Genomic DNA, 24,814 nt, shown 5'->3' with positions numbered 1-24,814 from the left:
TGAATGACTGAACGGGTCCTTAAACAGTAGAGAACACGAAAATTTACTGTAAACATAGCCAAACCATAAACTAACCGTATTTGTGAATGAAGAAATTGGGAAATAACGAGGGAGCTCTGTAGTAGTAGTAGCTGGTATTCTTCTATTAAAAATAAGTCCTTTCGTAGTGCTACTGTATACCAGCTTGTATTTTACAAAACCCTATCGACACTCTCTCTACGTGTGTCATAAAATAAGGCTATATGATCAAACCTGGCTTGAAGTCAACGGCTGTGGGGGTAAGCTGGTTCTCCACACTGTACATCACGTGCCCATGATCCGGGGCCTGGCTGCTCAGCTGCTGGGATTTGAGGTAGAAAATGTGAGGATAATGAGGGTGCGGACATAAAAACTAGCAACGTGGAGCACACCCAAAACAGAAAGTAGAAGGGGGATTGGGGGAGAGAAAGAAAGAAAGATAAGGGGTGGGGAGTGTGATACAGAACAGAATCAGCAAATAAGGAACAAGAGGGGGTAAAAGAATGGGAAGCAGGAATGGAGAAAGAAAGGAGACAAATACTGTTAACGGCAAGAAGAGACAACAATGTCACAGAACAAGTGGAGGAGCGTTCCCTCGAAAGAAGATGTGGTAGTCCTGAGACTAGCAGGTTGGTGTATTGTGTAAAATGAGGGTTGATCGATATGAAAAATAAATAACAAGGTGTGGATGTAACATTCATCCTGGCTATAAATACAAATTTAGAGAGTGAGAAGCGGTCTACCTTAGTGCTGGTATAAGAGTTTAGCGAAGCCTCATTCTAACAGTCTACATAGTTAAACATACCTACAGCCATATTGAGTGGAGTTATCTTAAATCTGTTTGCATATCTGCAGTGTCACTGCAGTCACAGAGCTTCTAAAACGCAGCTTGTATTACAACAGTTCTATATCAAATGTACTTTTAAGTCAGACGAAGGAGGGCGTTTCTGCAAATATTTTACAGACTGCAGAATGTAAGCATTACTTTGCGTATAAAAATAAAAGTAGACACCAGCTATAATTAACTTCCACCTACTAAAAATATTCTTTAAATTGAACAATTTAGACAGGCTGTCCAATATTACCTCTGTGTACCATTACACCCATTTTCTCCACCTACTTCTGTGCCACAAATTGAATGCAGTAATTGTGGATAGTTGTTAATAGTCCCATCTTCGGTCTGCTATTATTACTATCTGGCAAGTAATGACATTTTCACCACTTTGTTTACCATTTTTTCTGGAATAACAATTCGAATATGTAGTAAGACACACCCTGAGCCATTGCTAGGAGTGACACATCTATCTCTCTCTTATAAGATTTATACATGTATATAATTATCTGTAGAGGGAACGCTTTCAAAAAGACACTCAGGCAGAACTAGACCATCAAAAGCAGACAAAACTGTTTGTAAAGCATGAATATAAAGCATTTGTTTAAGATGCAGTATTCCTTTTCTTTAACAGCAGAGTACAGTATATATCCAGGCCTATACATGCACTGTGCATTCACCAGCACACATTACTGTTTTATATTAAGAAAAAAGCACAACCTTCAAAAGGAGACATCATTGTCACACATTTAATACCATGGAGTATTTTAAGTAATTGGAGTATTTAATGGAGCCTCAGAATGCCTATAGGCTAAGGGGGCTGGTCCTTACTGGGGTATGGAAGTACAGAAATCAAATTGCTCTTACAAACTGGCCCAGGTTAATGCCCATCTATTTCAATCCTCAATCTTCTGGTTTAGAATTAAGTTCAGTACCATCTACCCACTGAATTTGGGTTTGGAAGAAAATGAATACGGCATGCTTTTAAAATCAAAAGAAAAAAAACTTCAACAAATGGTCACAAAAAAAATGACAAGTAGTAAGAGAGAGACATTGTTTACACATTAGATACAGAGATACCCATCAAGGTCCTAACCTAACTGCCTTGTCTACTGACCCAAGCTCCACCCCCACCCTCCCAAACACATTAACATTAAATTACTTTATTCCCCCTCCACACACATTACTGTGGTGCCTGGAAATAGATTACATTCTGCTGTACATTTTTCCAAAGTTCTGGAGGCTCTTATTCAAACCCCCACTCAATTTAAATGGTCAGAGATATGCTGCAAGTGCCATCTCTAACCACTAGACCACTCTGCCTCCTAGACCCTCAACCTTAACCACTGGCAAATAATACTTTACATTCTAAACCTGTGTGTTCTAGTTCCAAACACTACAACCATCCCTATTGCAGGATAGTCCCAGAGCGGCCCATCTTACCTGGGGAGGGGTGGGTGTGGAGGACGGCCTGCCTACGGGTGGGGTTGTGTTCCGGCTTCCACCCCCTCCCGACATGATCTCCTCTGTGATGTCCTTCCCGCCCTGGTTGGGGTCTCGGATTCGGATCTGTGGAAACAGTAACAGGTCCCTTCACTGAAGCACTAGAGTCAGGCACAGTCGCTTTTATCCCCAGTTTCACGAAGTGATCCTTAATATTATGTGTAACAGGTGTTCCTAATGGAAGTTATGCCATTCTGTACTCACCGTTTTCTTCTCTCTCTTGGCGGGCGGAGGTTGCTGTGGTGTAGGCACTATGATGGGTGGAGAGGGACTGTACACAGTCTGTCCAGTGTAGTAGGGTGCTCCTACAAGGAAAATCAAGAACAATCAAGTGAAAATTCACCAGCTCGGAATGGCTTGTATTCTGTTTGGAAATAGCTGTGGATCTGTACATTGCAGACCAAACTTAAACAGGGGCAATGGGCCACACTCATTTTCTGTGCAGCAATGCAAAGTTGGTTTTAATTTCTATTATCAAAGTAACATAAGTTGTTTACTGCTTGCTCAAACACATTAACACTTCTTCACATTTCGGAATTGGAACAAAAGCTTAGTCCCACCTCTCGCCCCATCACATTTAGGCTGGCCAACTAAAAAAAAAAAAAAAAAAAAAAATGATTGTGTGCTCAAGAGGCTTTGGAATTGGCCAACAAAAAAGGTGATATTTTAAAAATGGAAACACCTGCAGCACTGTATAGGTTAAGCCTACATTGTGTGGGATCATGACCCTGTCTCAACACAGACAGTGGAACCAGGGTTCCTATTGTTACATAGTCAACAAGCCCTTTGGATATTAATCAGCTCCATTTTTTTTAATTCCTTAGTTTCATTGCGGTGGGGGCCTGTAATCATATCTATGGTGGCCTTCCATTGCAAAGGTGGTCAAGCCAACATGGACTACAGTAATCCGCACTGCAGACTTTGCCTTTCCCTGTACACTCAGCACTTTCCACCGACGTGCACAGACCACTACTGGCTCCACGCGTTTAAAGGGACAGTGTGCAGAAAGCTCCAAGCTCCAGGTGACTGGATCAGGGTAAAGACAATGATGTGCATGAAGATGACATCTGCAACATCACGTCATGAACTGCGATTTGAGAACAGGCATTTTATGTTTAATGTAATTTTATTAAGAACCAAAACAATGTTGGAATGAGACTTCAAGACTACAACCAAAGATCATACCCTGTAAAACTTCAACTGAAATAAAACGAATTGAACAAAAAAGCACTCCATCAAACAAGAGAAAAAAATATATATAATACAGCAACCTCTGCCAAAATCAAGTGCAGCTACAAAAATGGTATGGTTTGTATTACATGGCAATTTGTCACTTCTTTTGTAACAATGCTTGCTGCAAACATGAATTCCCTGAAAATCAGCGACTGCCCATTGGATTCTATGCCTGTTGAAGAATATTTTAGTAAAATAAATAAGTTTCCTTGTTCCAAGCTCCGATTAGGTCAAATATATTTATTTCCCTTAGAAGTAAAACTTTAAGAGGTTTATGCTGGAATGCAAACTTAACTGACATGCTCTGGTGAAACCACTGTGTAAGGACTTTCAAAGCTTAACTAACTATTTAAAGCTGCGCCCTCCATTTTGTGCTTTTGATTTGCTTTGCGCTGTACAGGACAAGCCCAGCCTCCCCAATAACACTGCACTGAATCAGCAAGTCTAAAAACACCAATATATCATCTCTTGGGCATTTGCACCTACAATAAGGTTCAACAATAAGCAAACAATGAATTTTCCAAAGATAATCCCACTTATTCATCTATTGTGTGTTCACTGCCTTTGCAATGCAAATCTATTCAAATAGACCAGTGTTCGGTGAAAGCAGATTAACATCATCAGTGACCTGTGTCAAGGCACTTCTTCTGTGTTGCGTCTACCAAGACTATTTACTGTACTTAAAAGAATCGCAAGTATGTGTTTTAAGTGTTCTCTGTTGAACAAATAATAAAACATTGATAAGTGGGAATCCCTTGTCTTTGTTCATATTGTTTCAAAGTGTACACATCACCTGAGCATTGTTGTCTCTAGATAGCTGTGTGCTACACAGGCTGAAGGACAACCAGCGCAAACAAGATCTTCAATTATTTTGCCTATTTTAGAAGAGGGATCTATTTTTAATATAGCAAGACATATAGTAAACACGTCTCCTGTGATGGGCATTTCTATCATCTAGAAAATGGATAACATTACAGGGTACCACTTTGCTACAATATATGTGAAGCGTTGACATTAGCAACTGCGGAATTAGGGATACCCATAGATTCTGAAAGCTAGCAGCCTGTGTTGGTTAAGACAAGCAACATATATACCACAGCTAGAGGCCCTACATTTAGACCACTGTTAAATCTAATGGGAACTTATGGCACTTATCACAGCTGGTTTCACAAAGCAAGATTAGATGGGATTAGGTAGTCCAAAATTAGTTCAAATATCAAGGTTTATGAAACTTGCTGTAAATTTACAATTAGCAGGTTATCATGCAGTTGTTTGCACATACTCCTGGCTGCTGATCATTTAAATAATATACTTGATTGAGTGTAGTTCTGAAACCCAGGGCTGGCTGCAGGAACAGTGTGTCTAGTTTCTAACCCTGAGTACAGTTCAGAGTGCCGTGGAGTCCTCGGGACTCACCGTACGGCGTGGGGAACTCCCCAGGTCCAGGCCCAGGATAGAAGGTGTTGGGCCCCGGTGGCTGAACGGAATACTGCTGAGGAGGGCCCACATAGGGAGTGCTGTGGCGGTACTACAGAAGAAACAGAGATAACTGTTACTGCAAAGTAATCAATACACACTGCCAGGGAAACCACATTCAAAATGGTACAGAAACCCAACTCGTCAGTACGAACATTAAAAAAAAAAAAAAAAAAAAAAAAAAAAAAAAAAAAGCTATGAAAAAGAAGAGGCCTATCAATGTTCGCTCCTAGCATCTGATTGGTCCCAGAACTAGATCAGCTCTTAAAGGATCAGCTATAACATGGTTTGGTAACCCATTTCATATATTTTCTCCTGCACTCCATTGTGAGTTTGCAGGTTAAATTGTGCTCTAATGGTTCAGTGAATCCCAAGGGCTCCCCATACTGATCCTTACCTGTGGTATGTAGTACTGAGTTCCTTGTGGAGATGGGAAGGGCATGGCAGTCATGGTCATCATGATTGGCTGGTTTGGGGGGTACACAGCAGGGGCAGGGTTCTGTGATCCTGGGCGAATTGATGGACTGTTACTGGGAATGGTTGCGCGTGCCGTTTGCATCTGGGACCTCTGGAAAAACTGGAGGGAAAAACAGATAGAGTTACAGCACCTTTACACCGACAATTAAAACCCAGCAACCAATCATGTTACCCGTGAATTAGGCTATAGAATGAAAAAGGACAAAATTATTTAATTTTCATTGATCAACACATTTTTCACAATTCTCCCTGAAACTAACTCATGCTTAAGAGTTAGTGGTGTTCCAAAAAATATAGCGTTGTACATCACCACGGGTTGGTACAACTGTTTAAATAACACACCTGTAATTTTTCTTTGCAATGTTAACATACTGAAAACCATTTACACTTTTAACTTGTCTATTTCAATATTTCAATATTTCAAAGATATTTTCAAAATGGCTGCTGTAGTGCACTGATAGTGTTAGGATTATTGACCACATTGTCATAACAATCCATGATGTGGTACGAAACAGAAAAGCCAGAGCTCAATTATGTTTTATTTTTTTAAATCGCTTTTCGTGCAGTGATTTAGAGGACAGATCTCAAACCCCACTGCACTAGAGCAGCCATTTTGAAAAGAGCTTTGAAACAGACTTTAAAAAAAGTTTCAAGTGTAAAAAGTTGTCAGGATGTTAACAATGAAAAGACCATTATTTTTACATTATTTAAACAGTTGTAGCAACACGTGGGATGCTATTTTGGGGAACCTCGCTCCTTACTCTAACTTTCCCTGGGAATAAACTTGAGTTACAGCGGCTGTTTAACAAATCCAAGATAACTGATGGTGCAGTGATAGAATTAAAATAACTGTGCACAGTTATCAAGTTTTTGTTATTCTGTAGTTTTTAAAGACCATTATAAAAATACCATCTCCATAATTAAAATGTAATTTTGGGGTTGGGAGTTGCTAGTGCAGGAATTGTAAGGCTTATTCATTTGGCAAGTGGAACTAAAATACAAACAGAAAAGGGCAATGTTTCTTCACAAAAAGCAAAGCGGGCAGTAGATCTGAAGCCTAGAACTCAATAATACAGCAAAGGTGAAATCCTCATCAGAGAAATGCAAAAATAATTACTGCAACTTTCCTGAATAAACACTGCTGTTGAGCTCATAGGGTTGTCCCCTGAAAACATTGCTTTCTGTTCAGCTAAAACAAGCACCACTTATACAGGGAGGGCTTTTGATGCTACACATGCACATTGCTTTACAATGAGAAACAGGTGAATCATTTCTGCAGTCTTCTCACTATGGGGTTTCTTGAATCTGCTAGCACTTAATAAAACTTGAAATGCTCTCTTACAACAGTGACTAAAAACAAGAAGTCTAGGAACTCTTTGAACTCAAAGCAAATAACTGAACAAACAAGAATGTTGAATTAAAAAAAAAAAAAAAGTGTGTGTGTGTGTGCCATCTGCCACTGTAACACAGATATCCAAAGGGATACACAGGTATTTTCCCAGTATGGTGGCAGGTTACCCTGGTACAGTGAGTTAAAAGCAGCAAGTGAGCCAACAGGCAATTATGGTTTCAAGTCAGGTAAATCTGGATCACCAAAAATGGGCACAGCCTTTAGACTATTGGATCAATTGGTAAAAAAGTTCTCCAAGGTACACTGACAACTTGTATGTACCGCACTTCCACTTTTACTTCGATCTAGTGAACAGTTTTACAAAGAGTGATCAAACTTGGTTATGGAATTCTTTACCACGATGATCAGAATCTGAGAATAACTGGAGGTACCGTTCCCTCTGTATGTCACACATTCCCATACAGTGGATGAAGGTCATAGTGATCAAATTCTTTATTAATAATGAAATCCAACCACCGAACACTAAAAAAAAAAAATTAAAAAAAAAATCATTTTGGAGTTGTCATAGACACCCCACAGTGCGATTTAATGTTACTGGGGTCCACTCCATTGATCTAAAAAGCGTTACATTTGGTCACCATTTCGATACTTAAATCAGTGTCCCTTTGGCGAAAAATCAGTTTAAAGTGATGTAAAAGGGGAACAATCCTATTTGAACGATTTAGTGAGCTGAAAAGCCCCGATTGTGTGCTGTCAAAGTTAACCATTGAAAATAAGTCAGGTGTCTTTTAGAACCCAAGAAAGTTTGCATTGTCTAAATGCTGTATCACAAAGAGCTATATGTTTTACCAGTTTGCTGAAGCCTTCACAGGCTGAAAATGGGCTCACTGATTTTCTAATTTCTGCTAGCCTTTCCAAAGCACTTTTAATACAAAAAAGAGTTACAGTGTGCTGCGTGGGATCACAGAATTAATAACACTAGGTAGTCAATGATTAGTGATAATGGGGGTCTGTGAAACTTCACAGAAGAATTAACTAGGCATCAAAATGCTAAACCTAACTTATACTTAATTAAATAAAGAACTAGGCCAAAACAAAACAAAAAAAAAACAGCGATAAGGAAGAGAGCAATACAAAAAGACAAAAGAAGGAAAGACAAAACCCACCTGACCTCAGTCTCACACACTAGAAAACAAATGTCAATTAGGGCTCATGCCATGCATTCTAGATACTTAATTTACCTGGATGGGCCTGAATCCTCCCTTGAATATTGAAGCAGGAAAAAGAGAGAAGCCAATGGAATACCATACTGATGAATGGGCAGGACAGATAGAGACAGACAGACAGAGCAGGCAGGCCCACGCCATGCAGTCTGCCCTATAGTGCAATGCAATCACTGTTAAAAGAGTAAGACGCTTCAGTTTTAATATTAGATTCCATTATTACTTCAGTGTTTGCAATCAAGCAGTGGTTCTGTTGCTCCAATATTAACTTATTATATTTTTTCAACTTGCTTTGAGCTTGGCTTCCTCATTGCATCCTTTTTTTTTTTCCCAGAAAAATCCAAGAGTACAGACGACCAGGCTTCAGCATACCACATTTTTAAATATTAAACAGTGCAGCAGAAAAATAACTTGATGCTATACCCCTGAGGTTTCGGACTGAAAAAACACACACTTGTATTTTGGTTTCTGATTCACGTGTACCGCATGACAATGCAAAGTAAAAGGAGTTCAAACAGGCCTCTTCAGACCTTTATTGCGATGCTTAGGAGTGCACGGCTGAACAGCTCCAAAAATATATTCCACAGCAACTCCAATCATACCTCAAGCGTGGGTGCAATTTTCTTTAAAGCTTTTTTTTTTTTTTTTTTAATGAAACAAAAAAGACAGTAGGTGTAGACAGCCAGTGTGACAGAAACCATATTTGAATTCCTGGAACCTTCTTTAAATGCGAAAAATGTGTTTGACTACATTATATAAAACAAGTCTCTAAATTCTGTTGAATGATTCATGATGCGAGTGTGCTGTAGTATTCTGGCAGTACTGGCACCCTCATGAGAAACAAACATTTTTCTTTACGTATCTACAACAGTGCAAACCACATGCTGTGCCCGTGTTTCAGAGATGGATAGATTACAAGGGCAGGGCAGTAGATCCTCTAAAAAGCACAACTGCTTACAAGTAATTAAATAGGTATATAATTAACAATTACTCTACATACAGATATGTATAACAGGGAGATGAGGGAAGGTGCCTCAGACCAACATTTCCAGTTAAGAGGGTCTAAGAGAGTCCTTTTTAGTTTTAGTAGAAGATTCTTACATACTGTACATTAAAAATACATTCAAATAATTGAATCTGCATTTACGATTAAGTAAGCCAAAGCAACCGATAGTTGTGTCCTTATAAGGGTTAGAAACCACACTACTCCTGAACCCAGGACTCCCTTTATTTAGGTATACATCTGGAGTGACCATGTGCCAGGAATTTGAGCACACTAAATCTACTCTGAAATGATTGAATTTATTCATTTAAGTCTCACCTGAGTCTGTCGGTTTACTGTTACTAGTTGTTCATGCAGCTATATAGGATGAATACACTATTAGATTTGGGCTCTGATTTTCCAAACTCTTGCTCCCTGTTTGTTTAAATAATATACTTTACTAAGGGTAGTTATAAAACCCAGGAGTTTCTTATCCTGCATTATGCATTAGCGTGAGCGTTTTTAGGATATTAACACGTGTTTGTTGTGATCATGAAGGTGGCAAGCCTAATAATGTACAAAAACACACCTGTGACTCGCATTACAAGTGGTATACACTTGCATTAAGAATTCAGCCCCCCTCAACCCTAGCGAATAGCTTCAGCTGTGAAAATATTCCCCTCTGTCTCTAACCGACTGATCTAACAGGCTCATTAGTAGTGCTGTTTACAGTCTTGGCAGAGGAATGAATAAGAATGCATACTTCTAAAACCCAATCATTGCCATTCACATCAAACTCAGTATTAAATAAAACTACGCTAAAGCTATTTTGGGGGTTACACAGCATATGTTAATAATGCATTGTGTTTGTGAGTGAATGGCAGATTGAACCACTAGAGCTATTTAGGCTTACAAAACCTAGAATAACTTAAACTGCTATGCAAACAAAAAACTAATTCTAATGATTGCAACAAATCTTGCAACCATGAGGCTAAATTAAATCCCAAAGCATGTGCAAAACCCCAAAACAATCAGATTCGAAACTGAAATAGAAACCACTTTCTATATGATACACCTTGTTTTTTTCATTTGACAACAACATTGTTACACCTAAAACCACAAAGAACAGCCTGTAGCATTGGGAGGCTTACCATCCCTTAAGGTTACACAAGCAAGTTATTAGTGGGCACAGGCAGTACATTATATTCATTTTCCAAAAAGGTTGTAAACTTTAAAACACTTTACTGCACAACTTTTATTTTTTAAATATCAAAATATTGATATACCTTTGTAAACTTGTGAACATAATTTCTTTGCAAAATAAGTGGAGGGAGTTGCCATGGAAACAGACTGGCTCACATTTGAGGGGTGTTGGTATATACCATTATCAAAACAGAAACACAATATTAAGTGTAAAACAGTGACAACAGGTAACTAGAATGAATCGTCCTTTTTTTAGTACACTATGCAGTAAAGGGTTTTAAGCAACTCTACACAGCAAAAGCTACTAGTATGTGTGGTTTTCAGGGCCTGGCCATGAAATACAATCCACGAGATGGAAATGAAGGGGTTAATTGACGTTACCTGATGGTGGGCAGGACGAGGCCCCGCTGCAAACTGGAAGACAATTCAGGGACAAAGCAAAAAAAAAAAAAAACATTAGAAAGATACAATACACAGACATAATAGTGAAGATCTGCCCAGAACATGGCTAGGATAGCTTGTGCTGCTTATGAATCTGGACATATCTCAAGCATTAGCATCCTCTTGCTGTCTAAACATACCCCATAGTTTCACGACTTCACGAACACCAGTTTATGACGACAACCCAGACTTAATCCACTGATTCCGAGTGGTATATCGAAATACATATTTTAAAAGTAGTTCATGAAATATATACATAGATATATGGACATCTGTGAATTGTGAAATAAGGGAAGCACAGCACTATACTGTATTTCACTGTATAAACACAGTAGGCTTAGTAACTTGCCTAACATCGCTGTTCTTAAGGTCACCCTCCACTTACTATAACCACATTGAAAGAATACGCCGAGACAGCAAGGGGACAACCTCCCGAGGATATCATTTCTGTTATTATCACACGCCAATTAATGACTCACTTTCATCAGTCTTAAAACAACTGACTTCCACTGCTCTTAATATAACTTTGCGAAATAAAAGTACAAGATTAAAAGGTTTACTTGCAAGTAAGTTGCAGTATGGTATTGAAATATCCCAGCTAGTATGCACCAGTTATCTCCCTTAAAAGTGACATTAAAAGGGGCTTCACATAATTCTAGCAAAATCCTTTTTACAGGTGTTATCCAACCAGGTCCGATCTAAGTCTACAGGCCTTTCATGGATCACTTACTGGGAGAGCCAAACATTCACAGAGCAAAACAAAAAACAAGCTGTTTACCACTTCAGGAGAACAGGCCTGGCTCCTGATCATTTTAGTAACACATTTCAGCAAGCTACAGCACAGTGACCAGCATGACCCATACATACACCCCTGTTGAGCAATGTCGGTTATCTAGATTGTACGAGCTAGCTTCTTTTTTTAATCCCTGCCTGTCTGATCACTACATGTTTTGTAAACTGATTTTTATTCATCCTTTTGTTTTTAGTTATGTTTTAGTATATAAAACAAAACTAAGTATGGATAAAACATACTAATGATACAATGATAGATTACACATCTCCAATAATAAAACATACATAAATAAACAAGACAGTAACACATTAGTATTATTGTAACTACAAAAAATCATTGTAATTTATTCAATGGAACCCTTTTTTGTATGTGTTTATTTAGTGCTGGTTTGTGTACGTCCGAAGCGCCAATATTGGTTTAATTTTCATTATTCTTTTGATAAAAACTGACAAGGTGTAAACAAATGTCAAGTCTTTCAGCATTTTTCCTTAGAATAACCAATTACCACTACATAGTTTGCGTCTTACTGAAAAATATATAATGTACATATTATGTACATGAGTGTATTGCTGGTCCTATGCTAAACCTGTACACAGGTCGCCAGTTTAAGAAAAAACTAACAGCTCTTCTGTCCAATAGATTTTCGACTACCGTCTGTCCGTCCGTCCGTCCGTCCGTCCGTTCCCCCCCCCAAAAAAAAGCATGTCCCCTAATGTTGTGGAAAGGCCCAGAAGCGGACAGGCTCTGCAGTTACTTACCGAGCGGCTCTGTGGTTGTGCATTCATTGGCTGCTGGGGAAGGTACACAGGCGGTGCGGCTGCTGCATTCTGTCCAGAGGTGTACGGAGACTATACAGTGAGAAAGAGAGATAGGAGGGAGAGGGCAGGTTTAACAAGACCCTGATACAAGTTCACCTCTTCATCACAGGTTTATTCTCAAATACAGTTTATTCTCCAAGCTCAGGCACATTCAGCAATCACTCCCGGCCCTCATCCAGCAAGAACGAGTCCCTAGACTGGGATGTGCTGTAATGCTAATGTGTTCACTATCTTTATTGCCATGGCGGCTGTTTCAAAAGTTTACAGAAGTCGACAGCTTTTTCTTCTGGGCTCAGTAAGGACTGTAGCCTGCTATCTAGATTGGGTGTTGAGTGGCAAGGTCATTTAGGTTTTGCTTCCTCAGGCTGCTCCACCAGTTTCAGGAGCACTGATATCGGGAGGGACTATTTATAGCTCGGTACAGTTGCTGAGGCTGATGTAGGCGGCTATGCTGTTCCTCCACTGGCTGTGGCGGGGAAAGCAGAGCCCTTTAATCAGATGAAACATGCTGCAGAACAGCCGAGTCACCCTAACATTTTCATTTCCTGGTCAATTATAGAAAGAAACACACACACACTCACACCATTGAGAGACAGATGAAAATACATTCAAGAGAGACCAACAATGATAAACATACACACATGCTCAGACAAAACACAACAGTATTGAAACAATTATCATTTTATATATATATATATATATATATATATATATATATATATATATATATATATATATATTATATATATATATATATATATACACACACACTGTCTGCCCCACTTTAACAGTGCCTGTCCCTGAGATTGGGCATTGCCCTGATCTAAATATGCAAACAAGGTTGATCATGTGATGTGGCAGGTGACCTATGCAGCACTATAAAAGCTGTAGGAGCAAACATTCTACCAGAAATGGAGAAGGGGAGAGATCTAACAGAACTTGAAGAGGGCATGATAGTGGGGCACGGCAAAAACAGGTGCAACAGTAACAGGGCCAGACATGTTGATGATCGGCTCCCAGTATTAGGTATAGGCCCTATTAAAAGTACCCAGGCAGTGTAAACAGGGAAAGATTCAGAGGAAAGTAACATGACGTTCCGTCATCAAAAAAATGAGGCAGTCACCAACATACCAGCCTCTAACCCAGCAAACACACACAGAACAGGTCTGTGGAAATCCACCCAGTTCAGCCTACTGCTAAATCTTCTCTTGTTCAGATTCTGGGGATGACTAAGTGCTGGAAGAGATCCAGGCAGCCATGAAGGAAAAGGGGTTTAGAGCCGTAAAAAAGTCATTGCTTCTCAGATGCAGCACCAGTCCCTTATTGTTTTGTTATTGATCATTTTGTTTCCCAGACTTCATTTATCATGACTTGAGTCAAGTGCTTGCACAAAACGAAATGATCAAAACAGCAAAACAACTGAAAGGAAGAATTACATATATTTTTCAACCAGTCAATAGAATATTTAGTATGGTACTGTGGGCTTGGGACAATAGTTGTTTTTTGGGATATTGCAAATCATGTGTTTACTCTATTGTAATGAAAAATGACTAGCAACAATCCTAACAGTCATCTACAGCTTTAAAGGATCACAGCCACTGCTGCCAAGATGTTTTGTTCGTCTCTCTTCCGATGGTCCACATATTTGAGCATTAAGAAAGTGGTGCCATGTAATCCAACTGGCCTCTACTGTGGGAGGGAACAGTGGTATGTTTTTTTGTTTATGTTTGCATGTTTATTTTTAAAGAAAAGCCAAGAATCGAAAAGCAGAAAAAGACTGCGAGAGAGGAAGAATTACTGACTAGGAAGAAACAATTGCTGGGAGTTAAAACATGACTTAAGATAATAATCATTTTTAGATGACAATTAAAAGTAATTACTGCCCAACCCTGCAGAATGGACCTGATTGCTGGTACATGGTCATTCCTCTAATCCATTCAAAAACATTACAAAACAGTTAAATGTAAACTTTTAAAACAAGAACTGCCATACAAACTATCACTATTACCCCCAAATATAACTGACACTATCTCAAGTACATGCATGCCCTTAAAAAGACACACACCTGTAAAACCAAACACAAAAATGAATAAGGGAATCAACTCTCATCCATATCTAAAACTAAACAGTCGAAAACTTTGTTTTCCCGAGTTTGTTATAGTTACTTGACCCAATCAATTGTGCAAACCACAGAAAGTAGTAAGTTTTATAAGCACGGTGGAAAAGAATCACAATTGATAGTGACACACACATAGACCAACAGTGAGGAGTTAAACACAAACCGACATACACACAGAAGAAAATCACAGTGACACACGAACGCACTCACCCCTCCGACTGACTCCCAGCCCTTAATGCAGCGATATAGGTGTGCTGTGGATACTGATACCTGAGAGAGTCCTGGAGTGGATGAGTGGCCTGAGGGGGTGGCCGCTAGACTAGGGTGTCCCTTGTTGAGTTCGTGTGATGCGTAGGGAGGTGCAGGCTGCCTGGGTACCTGAACCACACAGAGAGATAAACACACAGACAATGATGAAAGCTGTTCCCTGAAAAAGGTCAGCCTAGTGCTACATAGAGTAAAGAATTCTGCCTCTCTTCAGTTTTGCATGTAGTATGAGATATGATAAATGTTAGGATATTATTTTGAGTGTTGTCACACAGCTCCGTGTGTAATGCATCATTTCTTCTTAATCAACATGTTAAATGGAAGCCCTGATTCTCAAATGAACTGTGCTTTTAGCAGTTTCCACAGCTCGGACTAATTGCAGGTACTGGGTGTATGTGACCCAGTTTCCCCTGGATTAGTCGGTTAATCTCTCTTCGTTTCAGGAGTCCCTTCTGTTGTTTCGGCAGCTCTTCATTTCTATCAGCGGGTGGTTGCTCAGGTCAGATTCATGCCTGGTTTAGGGGATTCTTTCTGAATCATTTGGAGTTGTCATATCTCAAGGGCCAAATCCCTTCTCAAATTTGATTATCAATAAAAAAGGTAGTTAAGAAGTTAACCTGTACAATTTACAAAATAAGTAAATGGTAATAATAAATAATGATGCTTTCTTTATTGTTTGTTAAAGCCTTAATATTGTGTTTTTAGCTACCTATCCAATGACTGCCAGAGGCTGCTCCTGTGTACACTGGCTAGGGCAGAAATTTGTTTAATTTTTATAGCCCAACATACAGATTTTCTATGACTAATGTTTAAGATGAAATAACCTCCCAGTGTAGCAAACAGCAACTGTCGTAAAAATACACGAAGAATAAACATGCTTTACAGTTTGTTGTCTGTTCCTATTTTCTAAACTGGTTTAATTAATAAGCACTGTTTCAATTAAATGTATGACTGGAATGCTGTCCTCCAGGAAATCTGTGAAAATGAGATGCAAATGTTAAAGCCCTTGGCCAGGTTAATCTTTCTAAATAAATCCGTTAATCAATTCACAATCTAATGGCACTGCAAAACTGATGCAACAAAGCACACTTGTGCTAAAGTGCTTTAAATAGTTTCTATCACGGAGGTCAAAATCTGAAATTGCACATACAATATGGCCCAGTAATGGGGATCAATGCTTACTACAGGGAACCCCGGTGGTGTGAAAATCACTTCACTTGACACGCTTCACAGAACAATGAAACTTGTTACGTACGTAGCAACCGTGGGTCAGAGAAGGATCACAGAACAGTACATTGTTAATGCACGATATACTTGTGTTTGTTTGTTACGAAAATGAAACATGCCTATTTACTTAAAGGTCCCGTCTCCACGCCGGGGTGGATTTGTAAAGAGGGTTACGACATGAACGATAACCCTTTGAACAAGGATGAACATGCCGACAGTAAAGGTATTTACGGAGAGCAACCCTTTTGATTATGTACAGGCATTGTCATTTTCCAGGATGAACAACGGATGAAGGCACTACATGTTTTTCTTCTTTGCAGTACCTTACCCACATCCGGTACCATTTAAAATCATGGTCAGCCACTCAAAAGAGCTACATCTGCAGAATTATATTGCATTGCTGAGAGATGAGTGAATACACCACTTGCTGGGAAAATTACATGCAGGCAGTTTTCAATCAAAAGGAAAACAAGATTGTAATAAACCAATGCAGCTCCATAGTGTCCAGTACTTTGTTCTCAGAATGTTGGCATGTACTGTATGAGAAGTTATGATTTAGTGTTCTGTAGTTAATGGATGCATTTTTTTAAACACTTTGGCATTTTTTCACTTTGACCCAGATTTCATTTGATCATCCAGGTGTACAATATCTTGTATACATAGTAGACCCTGATATTGTTGTGATACTGCCATCTGAAATTTCTTTGCATTAGATCGTGTGTCAGATGGCTTGTATTAGATGGAAATGACATATTTCACTTAGATTAGCTGTAGCTAATAATTACTCTTATTAAAGTATTTATTATAAATATAGCTCAGCCACTTTAACCCAGATCACCAGCACTGGTAGGTACTCACTCTGACCTCTGAGTGGATATCAGCTTGTATCATACAGCAGCCAGTAAGATATTCTGTATATTTATTAAAGAAGATATAGGCAAACACTTACACCGAACACAGCAGCTACTGTGGCCTGCGTAGGGAAGATCCGATCTTCAAGTGTTTGCTGACCTCTGGGGATCCTGAAGCGCGACACATTAAGGAAAACTCTGGCACAGCGTCAATTTAAGGCAAAACATTTGAAGATGGTGGTACTGCAGCTGGAGCAGCGATCTAAACAAGGTAAAACCAATGCACTTTCAAACATTGTAATATAAAAAGGTCCTTTTATTACCAGTTTTTTTTTTTTTTTTTTACCCATTTAAAAACATAACAAAATATACCTTTTTACCAACATTAATTTTACAAGTAAACACCTCTCAAAAAATATATTATGACCTTGTTCTGATACCATCTGGCATAACCATTAAACTAGAATTTATAAGCAACACAGCAGCTTTCCTGGTCTCGCCACTATATTCCCTCAATATACACCTAAAATGAATTAAAAAAAAAAAAAAAAAAAAAAAAAAAAAAGCCTAACTTGCACTACAATTTATACTACAGTCGGCCAAGGAATGTTGCTCTCCACAAATCCCTACTAATCAGGGTTTCCCTTAACTTGAGGCTTACAAATCCAACTAATAAACTAAGCTGTTACGATGGGTGCTGCTAGAATCCGAAAGCAGTCAATCTGATCCCTGTCCAGGGCACCGTGAACAATATAGAGCAACAAGGATACTGGGAATCTGGCTACCTACACCAGGAGTTAGGGACTAGGATTGAATGAGGACTCCAGTAGGTGGTGTACTATCAATTATTTTACATTCTGTGAACTAGAATGGCAAGCTGTCAGTGGCTCTGCATGGTCCCCAGTGGAATGTATTGTTAAACAGGTTCATGTTTTGCACGTAATTCAAGACTGTAATACAAAACACATGCAGTACTTTAAAAACAAAACTCACACAGCTTTAAAACTGTTAGTATTGTAAATTGAGCATACTAAAGAATTCTGAACTATAATACCCCTGAACTAAACGTGTCACTATAATTAATATGGTGCCACAGAGAAGTCATGTGAGTTAAAGGAAATGGATGGTCTCCCTTTCATCCCAGTCGCTGTTTCAGTAAGGCAGACTGGAGCTGCAGTCTTTGTCTGGGCTTGCAGTAGGAGCCTTCAAAAACTTCAATAACAGCAGTCGCTTGCAACTAGAATTACAGCATAGCAGTCACTGCTGCAATCTGAAGTCAAGTAAAACCAACTACAATGTCATTTTAGATATGCCCCGTGTAATGCTAGCACTGTTAACAGCAGCAGTAAACGGGCAAACGCAATCATGCAGTTGGAGATTCTTAAGATATTTAGCCTGAAAAAGAGTGTGTAGAAGAGTTGTCACTATTGGTTGCTACTTGCTAAATGCTAGCCATTGTTTAAAACAGTGTGTCTGTAGTTTCTGACAGTCTTTGGTTGTAATAAAAAGGTACTGGTTCATGCCCTGACTAGGTAGCATAAAAACTGATTGGACAGCGCTTGATGGTTTTATACCTTGACATAGAGTACGCGTTTACTTGCAACTCGACTCTGCCAACTACAGCGGTCATGAACTTTATGGCTTCAGTTAATGACCTACTCTGGTGTCTACATTAACACACTTGTGATAAGAGAAGATTTTACTCCTAGCACCAAGTCACTCAACAGTATTGTTAAACAAATGCAATTCTGAAATACTGGACTGGGTGCCGCTAAGACTTAACACTGCCGGCCCCCTGATCACGCACAACTTATTAAAACTAAAAGAAATGTGTTTCAATGAGAAGTCTTCTGAATCATCCAAAGAGATATCTTAATACTGCTCAAATGGGGTAGAAAATAACAAGGGCAAAATTTATAACACAGACTGGAAGGCTACAAATACAGTACCTTACCGAAGCAAAGCACATCAGCAAGCAGGCTGTAATCCCGCAGCGCAATCCACTCAGCCTGGCTGCATGCACCCAGCACCAGGACTCGTCAGTCACTTAACCCCTTGACCCGCAATACTGTTTCACACAGATGTCTGTCCAGAAACAATCATCAATACAATGTCATCAACTAACACCTCCAGCATCCACCTTAACTCAACACGCTTTGTGCAGATTGGTAAACACTCCAAAAGGACTCACACACGAACCTTGTCACTTGGTTAAGACAGAGGGGGCTATTTTTATGATCTAGACAGCATCATTTCTAAACACATTTTTAATAATTTTAATAATCATATTAAATACAGCTCTTTCATGGATGGTGTCATTCAGTTTGGGGAGGAATGTTTTTTTTATACAGGCCTCGTGGGATCATTTAAGGTTATAGCTAGAATGGTCTACAAGTCACACAATCCTTCTTTACTACCAAGCACTCAATTCAAACAGCTTTTAGCTGTGTTAAATCATGCTATGCATACAAATCCATGCTACAAAGGAGTTTTTATTTTGATCTCATCAACACATCACAGATGAGAAATTGCTCCACATTTGCTCCGATCTCAAATCTGAGCTGAGGGACTGGATCCCTCGGCCACATTGCTTTCCTGTCTGTGTGGTTTAATCACAGAATATTAGGCTTATAAATTTTGATTTTTTTATTGTATAACAAAAGATACAATAAACACCAATGCAACATTGATTGGGTTTCTGCATCTGCCTTCCACATTCTGAACCCCAATAAAGTCTGTGTGGTCAACACTTAACAGCATACTTCATGTATCATATCACTGCCACAGTAATGGAATTATCTGTAGAACCGTCCGAGATAACCAACAAATATTTAGCAGTGGCCATCTGGTTAACTGGGCTTGACACTGGGTCCTCGCAATAGCATTTATACACTCATATGCCGGTCTGTAATTTCTATAGGTTTTGCTCGCATTTCATTCTTTTCACTCATCCAGGTCAGACATCCATTCAAAATCTAGTCAATCAAATCAAGATCTAGTCTTGCACTTAATTATCAAGTGCCTTGCAAAAGGTCCTGGGTTGGCCGGTCATCATTTAGCTACAGCGCCCCCTATGGCATGGAATAGTCTGGACAAGATTATACGGGATATGATGGAGCATCAGATAAATAACCCAAATGTATCAGCTAAACAAGGAATAATGACTAAGATTACACTGATTTGAATGAGTATGTTCCAAGAACTATCGAAGTGTAAATATTTCTGACCCCAGATTGAATGCATGATGAGAGTGTCTTTTAGAACAATGCTATTTTCAGGGATGTGAAATTACTGCTCTCTGTTTCTGCTCATCTTGCCAGGACATTTGTAAAAGAGGCCTCTGCATCAATGAGTTTTTTCCTGGTTGAAGCAATAAAATACATAAATACATAAACCAGAATACGGTCATGCATGCTTTGCAAGGGCATGAGTTGTTCTTAAAAGCACTTTGAGCTTTAAAATCACAGGGGTTCACGGTGTGTAATTGTATCGCTTTTCGTGTGCCTTGCTCAGGTGAATACATCTTTGAAACGTACCACATGAATTGTTGTTCCAACAGTTTACACTAAATATTGTAAAATTAATGTTAATAAGTTAAGCAATCTTCTCTTTAGTCTATATAGGTTTAAATATTTCAATATTTCATACTGATTAAAGAAGTACATAGCTGAAAAATGAAACAATGTGAGGAAATGGCCATTTTTAAACGGTACAAAGCTACACTTTGTTCACATTCAAACCACGGCAATGAATAAATGAATAACTTAAGTAATCACACGGATTCAATGAAACGTGGACGCGTGCGTATATCGCAAAACAATTCAGAGGGTTCAGTTCTGAGTTTCTGTTTTGTAAGCATTATGAATACTTCGTCACGGCTACACCCCATTAGAAAACTAACTTTCCTGCCTGTGAAAATTAGAGTATATTTGTACACTTTTTTAAAAGCACACACCCAAATGACTACTGAGACAGGTGGGGGGGGAAGGGGCGAGAGTTAAGTTTCGAACCCTGAGGCCTCACTGGCTCCCAGTCCGTCAGCTCTAACCAGTAGGCCACACTGCCTCCGTCCTTCATTTCTAGCCACTAGGGCACACTGCCTCCCAGTCCCTCAGCTAATCACCTCCATACTGCCTCCTAATTAATTCCTAGCTTTAACCAAAAGGCCAAACTGCGCCCCAGTCCCTTAGCTCCAACCATTAGGCCACACTGCTTCCCGGTACCTTAGCTTAGACCACTAGAAGCTATCCTTAAATCCTGTCAGTCCTCCTCCGCTCCACTCGTCACAGAGTGTTTATCACTGTGCCACATTCAAGCTCTCTCTGTAATCAACCCCCACCAGGACAAATCTCCTCTTCCAACTTCCCCTACAGAAACAACAAAATGTACAGATTCGATGTTTCCCTCTCTCTGACAAGCATGCTCTGTGGCTAATGGAGGAAAAAAGGAACCTTGTCTGAATGCAAAGCTGTGGTGACGCTTCCCCTATTGCGGCGGCTGGTGGAGCAGAATCTTGACTGTCACCCACAGCCTTGGGTACAACAAGCACAGCTTTATCTGGTAAAGGCCAACCCCCCCCCCCCCCCATCCCCTCGATACAAACAGCTGAGTTTACAAGAACTCTTAATACATTGTGCAAGAAAACAAAAACCCAAAACCTGGGGGCTTCTGGAGTCATCTATGTGTTACTTATGAATTTGAAAAGCACGCTTTATTCACAGCCCAACCTGTAGATTTCTCTTTCTTGAACAAGCTGAGGTAACGTAATGTACTTTAGTATGGAGGGTTTGGCGCTTCATCTATTTATTATGGGCAGGGTTCCTGGTTTTTACCTGCTGTAATAAATCTCCTCCTAGCGGCTGATGAGTTAATAATATTGACAGAACAGGGAGACCCAATTTAAACAAGCATAAAAAAAAAAAAGGCTAAGTCCGTGCCTGACTGATAGTAAAGTTGACAATGCACTGCACTACGTAGCAAGGAGCAGCTGAGCTGTCCACACTAGCTAATCTCTCTGCATGTGGTCTGGGAGTGTCAACTACCATAATGTACGCATCAACAATTATTGTATTTTCAACACCTGTGTCTCCAGGCAGCTGTCCCTTGTTCCTACTGCACAAGTAATAAAACTATATATAATGTACATATCCTGACATGGCTAGCAATACAAAATTAGAGCTATCAGTAACATGAAAAACCAGCTCGCCTCAGCCTACATCCTCCATATGCACATGTAAAGATCTAGGTTGGATGACTGTATGACAGACAGACAGACTAGCAGCTACCTCGTTACATCCCGAGATACTCCCTCCTCTCTAACAGGTTCTAACTGTATCACACCACACAGTTCTCTAGATACTGTACTTGTAAAAATGTGTGTTAAATATACAGACAAAAAACAGACATACACCCTCTATATACCCCCCCCCCCCGATTCTGATACATCCGAATAGCTTTCATCACAATTGGTTTTCTAGAAATAAAACTGTGTGACTTGCATATCCCCATCGCCAGCATTATGCATCCCAAGCTGGGGATAAAAAATAAGTAACAGGCATTCTAGACAATATGGGTAGGATATCTAGAATTCTATTAAATAGTGGTTTATATTATGCCTTGTATTTAGTTTACAAAACAATACGATACAGCTTTTAAATATACATTTAACCCACAGAGCTCTAAAATGATGGTACAACAGTTTATTTTATCACACGCATCCAATACAAACTATTAAAATAGCAACTCAAATATCAGAAGCTTATAAAGCTTTAATTATCCTTACAAATATCACTGAACTTAATTTTTGCAGCTAGCACAAACCAGTCTGCTTCAGGTAAATCCATTGTTGTGGATAGCATCACAAGCCTACTGAAAACAGCAGAAATGTAAAGCCCCTCTGCTATTGGGAGGCCCTGGAATAGAAAGAAAGCCACTGTAAATCAGGTTCTGAACAAAAGAAAAAATATGTACCACTTCAAAGATCATCAGCATGCAACTAGTCAGCATGTAGCCTTGTCGGTTTCCAACAGTCACAAGCAGCCAAGAATAATATGGTGTGCAGTTCAGAAATGTGAAAAACCTGCTGCAGCTTCTTGACCAGCTTCTAAACATTCTCTCCCAGCAGACTCCGTAGCAGGGCGTTGCTGGCACTGCTACTGCAGGAGCAGAGAATGCTCATGAAGTATCAGTGCTGCCTTTGGAAAGCTGCAGCATCAGCCTGCTTTACGCAGCAAGCTGGGAATTACTGGGGAGGCTCTGAGCACCTCTTCCATCCGTGCATCGTCGGATTTGAACAAAGGAGTCGTATGACCCCCAAAGGTGTTGGGGTTTACGCTCCATTTCCTTGACGCTTAAACTTTAGTATTGAACACATTTTTACACTTTTAACATATTGGGAGTGCTTATAACCGCCACCATCAGAAGCCTCCCATCACCATTTTACTGTGATGTATTTATGTCAGACTGTATGTGCACAACATTTAATTGTATATGGAAGACCGTGAAAAAATAATGAAGTAAATGGGCCTACATTATGCAGGTACTACTGTGTAGATACTATGGTAAGACTATTAAAAAAAGAGCTGAAACACTCTTCTATACAGTAATCCTGTGTGTTATTTATTTCAGACCACATTGATGGTTCTTTCTCATGATATCTTTTTGATCCAGTCATTTTTTTGTCTATAGGTCGTTTTTGTCACCAAATCCATTTCAAGCAGCATTTGCTGAAATAGTCTAATATTTGGAAAGGCGCTATGTTCGAAACCCCTTCAGAAAGCCGTTCCCCTCTAGGACATTGTGTCATATACTTTGACCAACCTCCTAAGCTCTGGCAATTTCCAGTGAGCGCTGCCTTAAAACAACCCCCAATCAATCAGATTTTTATTACTTTGACACCAAAAAAATGCTGTCTCTACCATTTTAAAGAAGCTTTTACATCAACATTTACTGTACTTGTGGGATTTCAAACACTGCAACACTATGTCACGAACTGATACCGAGACTGACCCATCAAAATAGATGTTCAACTGCTCAGCCAAGCAAGTGGCGGTACTGTGAACAAAGGAGGTGATTGCGAGTAACATGCACAGTAGAAAGAAAACATTTCCAGACACAGTCGGCATGTGTTACACTTCTGCATTAACACCTGTAGATCATAATGGGTCAATTGCACTGAAAGCAGCGTACCAACCCTGTACTAACCCCATAGTTAGTACAGAGCTATGTACTAAACTAGTACGCAAGTTAATACCAATTGCAACGAACTTGGCAGCTCAAGAGTCCCCAACTGCGTACTAAAAAATGATCTCAATTGCAACCACCCCAAAATAACTGCTGCTGCCCTCTAGAGGATACTAAGTACGGGTCTAACCCTTTCTATAGACTAACGATTTATATTACCGTACTAAGTGGAACAAATGTGAAAAGTCCCAAAATGTATTGACAACTTTTCAACTGAACTACTCATAGCATCAAATCCAGCTTTCATTTACCTACATTAAGTATGAAAAACATACTTATATAGCCTATAATATAGTCTAATGTAACTTGAAAATAGCCTAGCCATACATGGATACATACGGATATAGTGAGAAATTAAGCTTTGAGGCTATAATTATATGTCCTAATTATCAGCCATGCTGATTTGAGTAACACATACTTCCTACAATACTTTAATTGTATAAATAATTTTTTTTGTTTTGCATGTGAATTTAATAATTACTAATACAACCCAACACTACCAAAATGAACACAGCTTGGTTCATTCTGGTAGTGTTTTAGGAAAATGATGATGCATGTGAACAATGCAAAGGAAAAAAAAATATTAATTCAGCCTTTCTTAGGCCATTACCTATTTACTTGAATATACTTTTGTACACACTTCACACTTCAAGTTTAAAACATTTAAATGAAAATGTAAATATTATTAATAAAAAAAAAAAAACAACAACAGGTTAAAATAAAACAAAAAACAACACTCTTAAAATATAATTAGCTCG

At 39.3% G+C, this 24,814-nt stretch overlaps 1 protein-coding gene across 7 annotated transcripts in view; it reads right to left on the bottom strand.

Annotated features, from left to right (window-relative positions):
* The window catches only part of LOC121328592 (eukaryotic translation initiation factor 4 gamma 3-like), a 64,490-nt gene that overhangs the window by 30,378 nt on the left and 9,298 nt on the right, over nt 1-24,814 (bottom strand). The window contains exons 2-11 of one of the 7 annotated variants that reach the window (XM_041273385.1): nt 16,913-17,012; nt 14,680-14,847; nt 12,291-12,380; nt 10,680-10,712; nt 8,132-8,152; nt 5,460-5,639; nt 5,003-5,114; nt 2,558-2,658; nt 2,294-2,419; nt 253-391 (exon numbers count right to left, since the gene is read on the bottom strand). In XM_041273385.1, coding sequence (XP_041129319.1) covers nt 253-391; nt 2,294-2,419; nt 2,558-2,658; nt 5,003-5,114; nt 5,460-5,639; nt 8,132-8,152; nt 10,680-10,712; nt 12,291-12,380; nt 14,680-14,847; nt 16,913-17,012 — 1,070 coding nt within the window. The remainder of the gene's footprint in view (nt 1-252; nt 392-2,293; nt 2,420-2,557; nt 2,659-5,002; nt 5,115-5,459; nt 5,640-8,131; nt 8,153-10,679; nt 10,713-12,290; nt 12,381-14,679; nt 14,848-16,912; nt 17,013-24,814) is intronic. The other 6 variants (XM_041273389.1, XM_041273390.1, XM_041273391.1 and 3 more) reach the window with 6 other exon arrangements.

Source organism: Polyodon spathula, chromosome 16 (assembly GCF_017654505.1).
Source record: "Polyodon spathula isolate WHYD16114869_AA chromosome 16, ASM1765450v1, whole genome shotgun sequence".
In the NCBI taxonomy this organism is placed as follows: Eukaryota; Metazoa; Chordata; class Actinopteri; order Acipenseriformes; family Polyodontidae; genus Polyodon; species Polyodon spathula.
The sequence above is the reverse complement of the archived record's forward strand: the minus strand, read 5'-3'. Positions and strand labels throughout refer to the sequence as shown.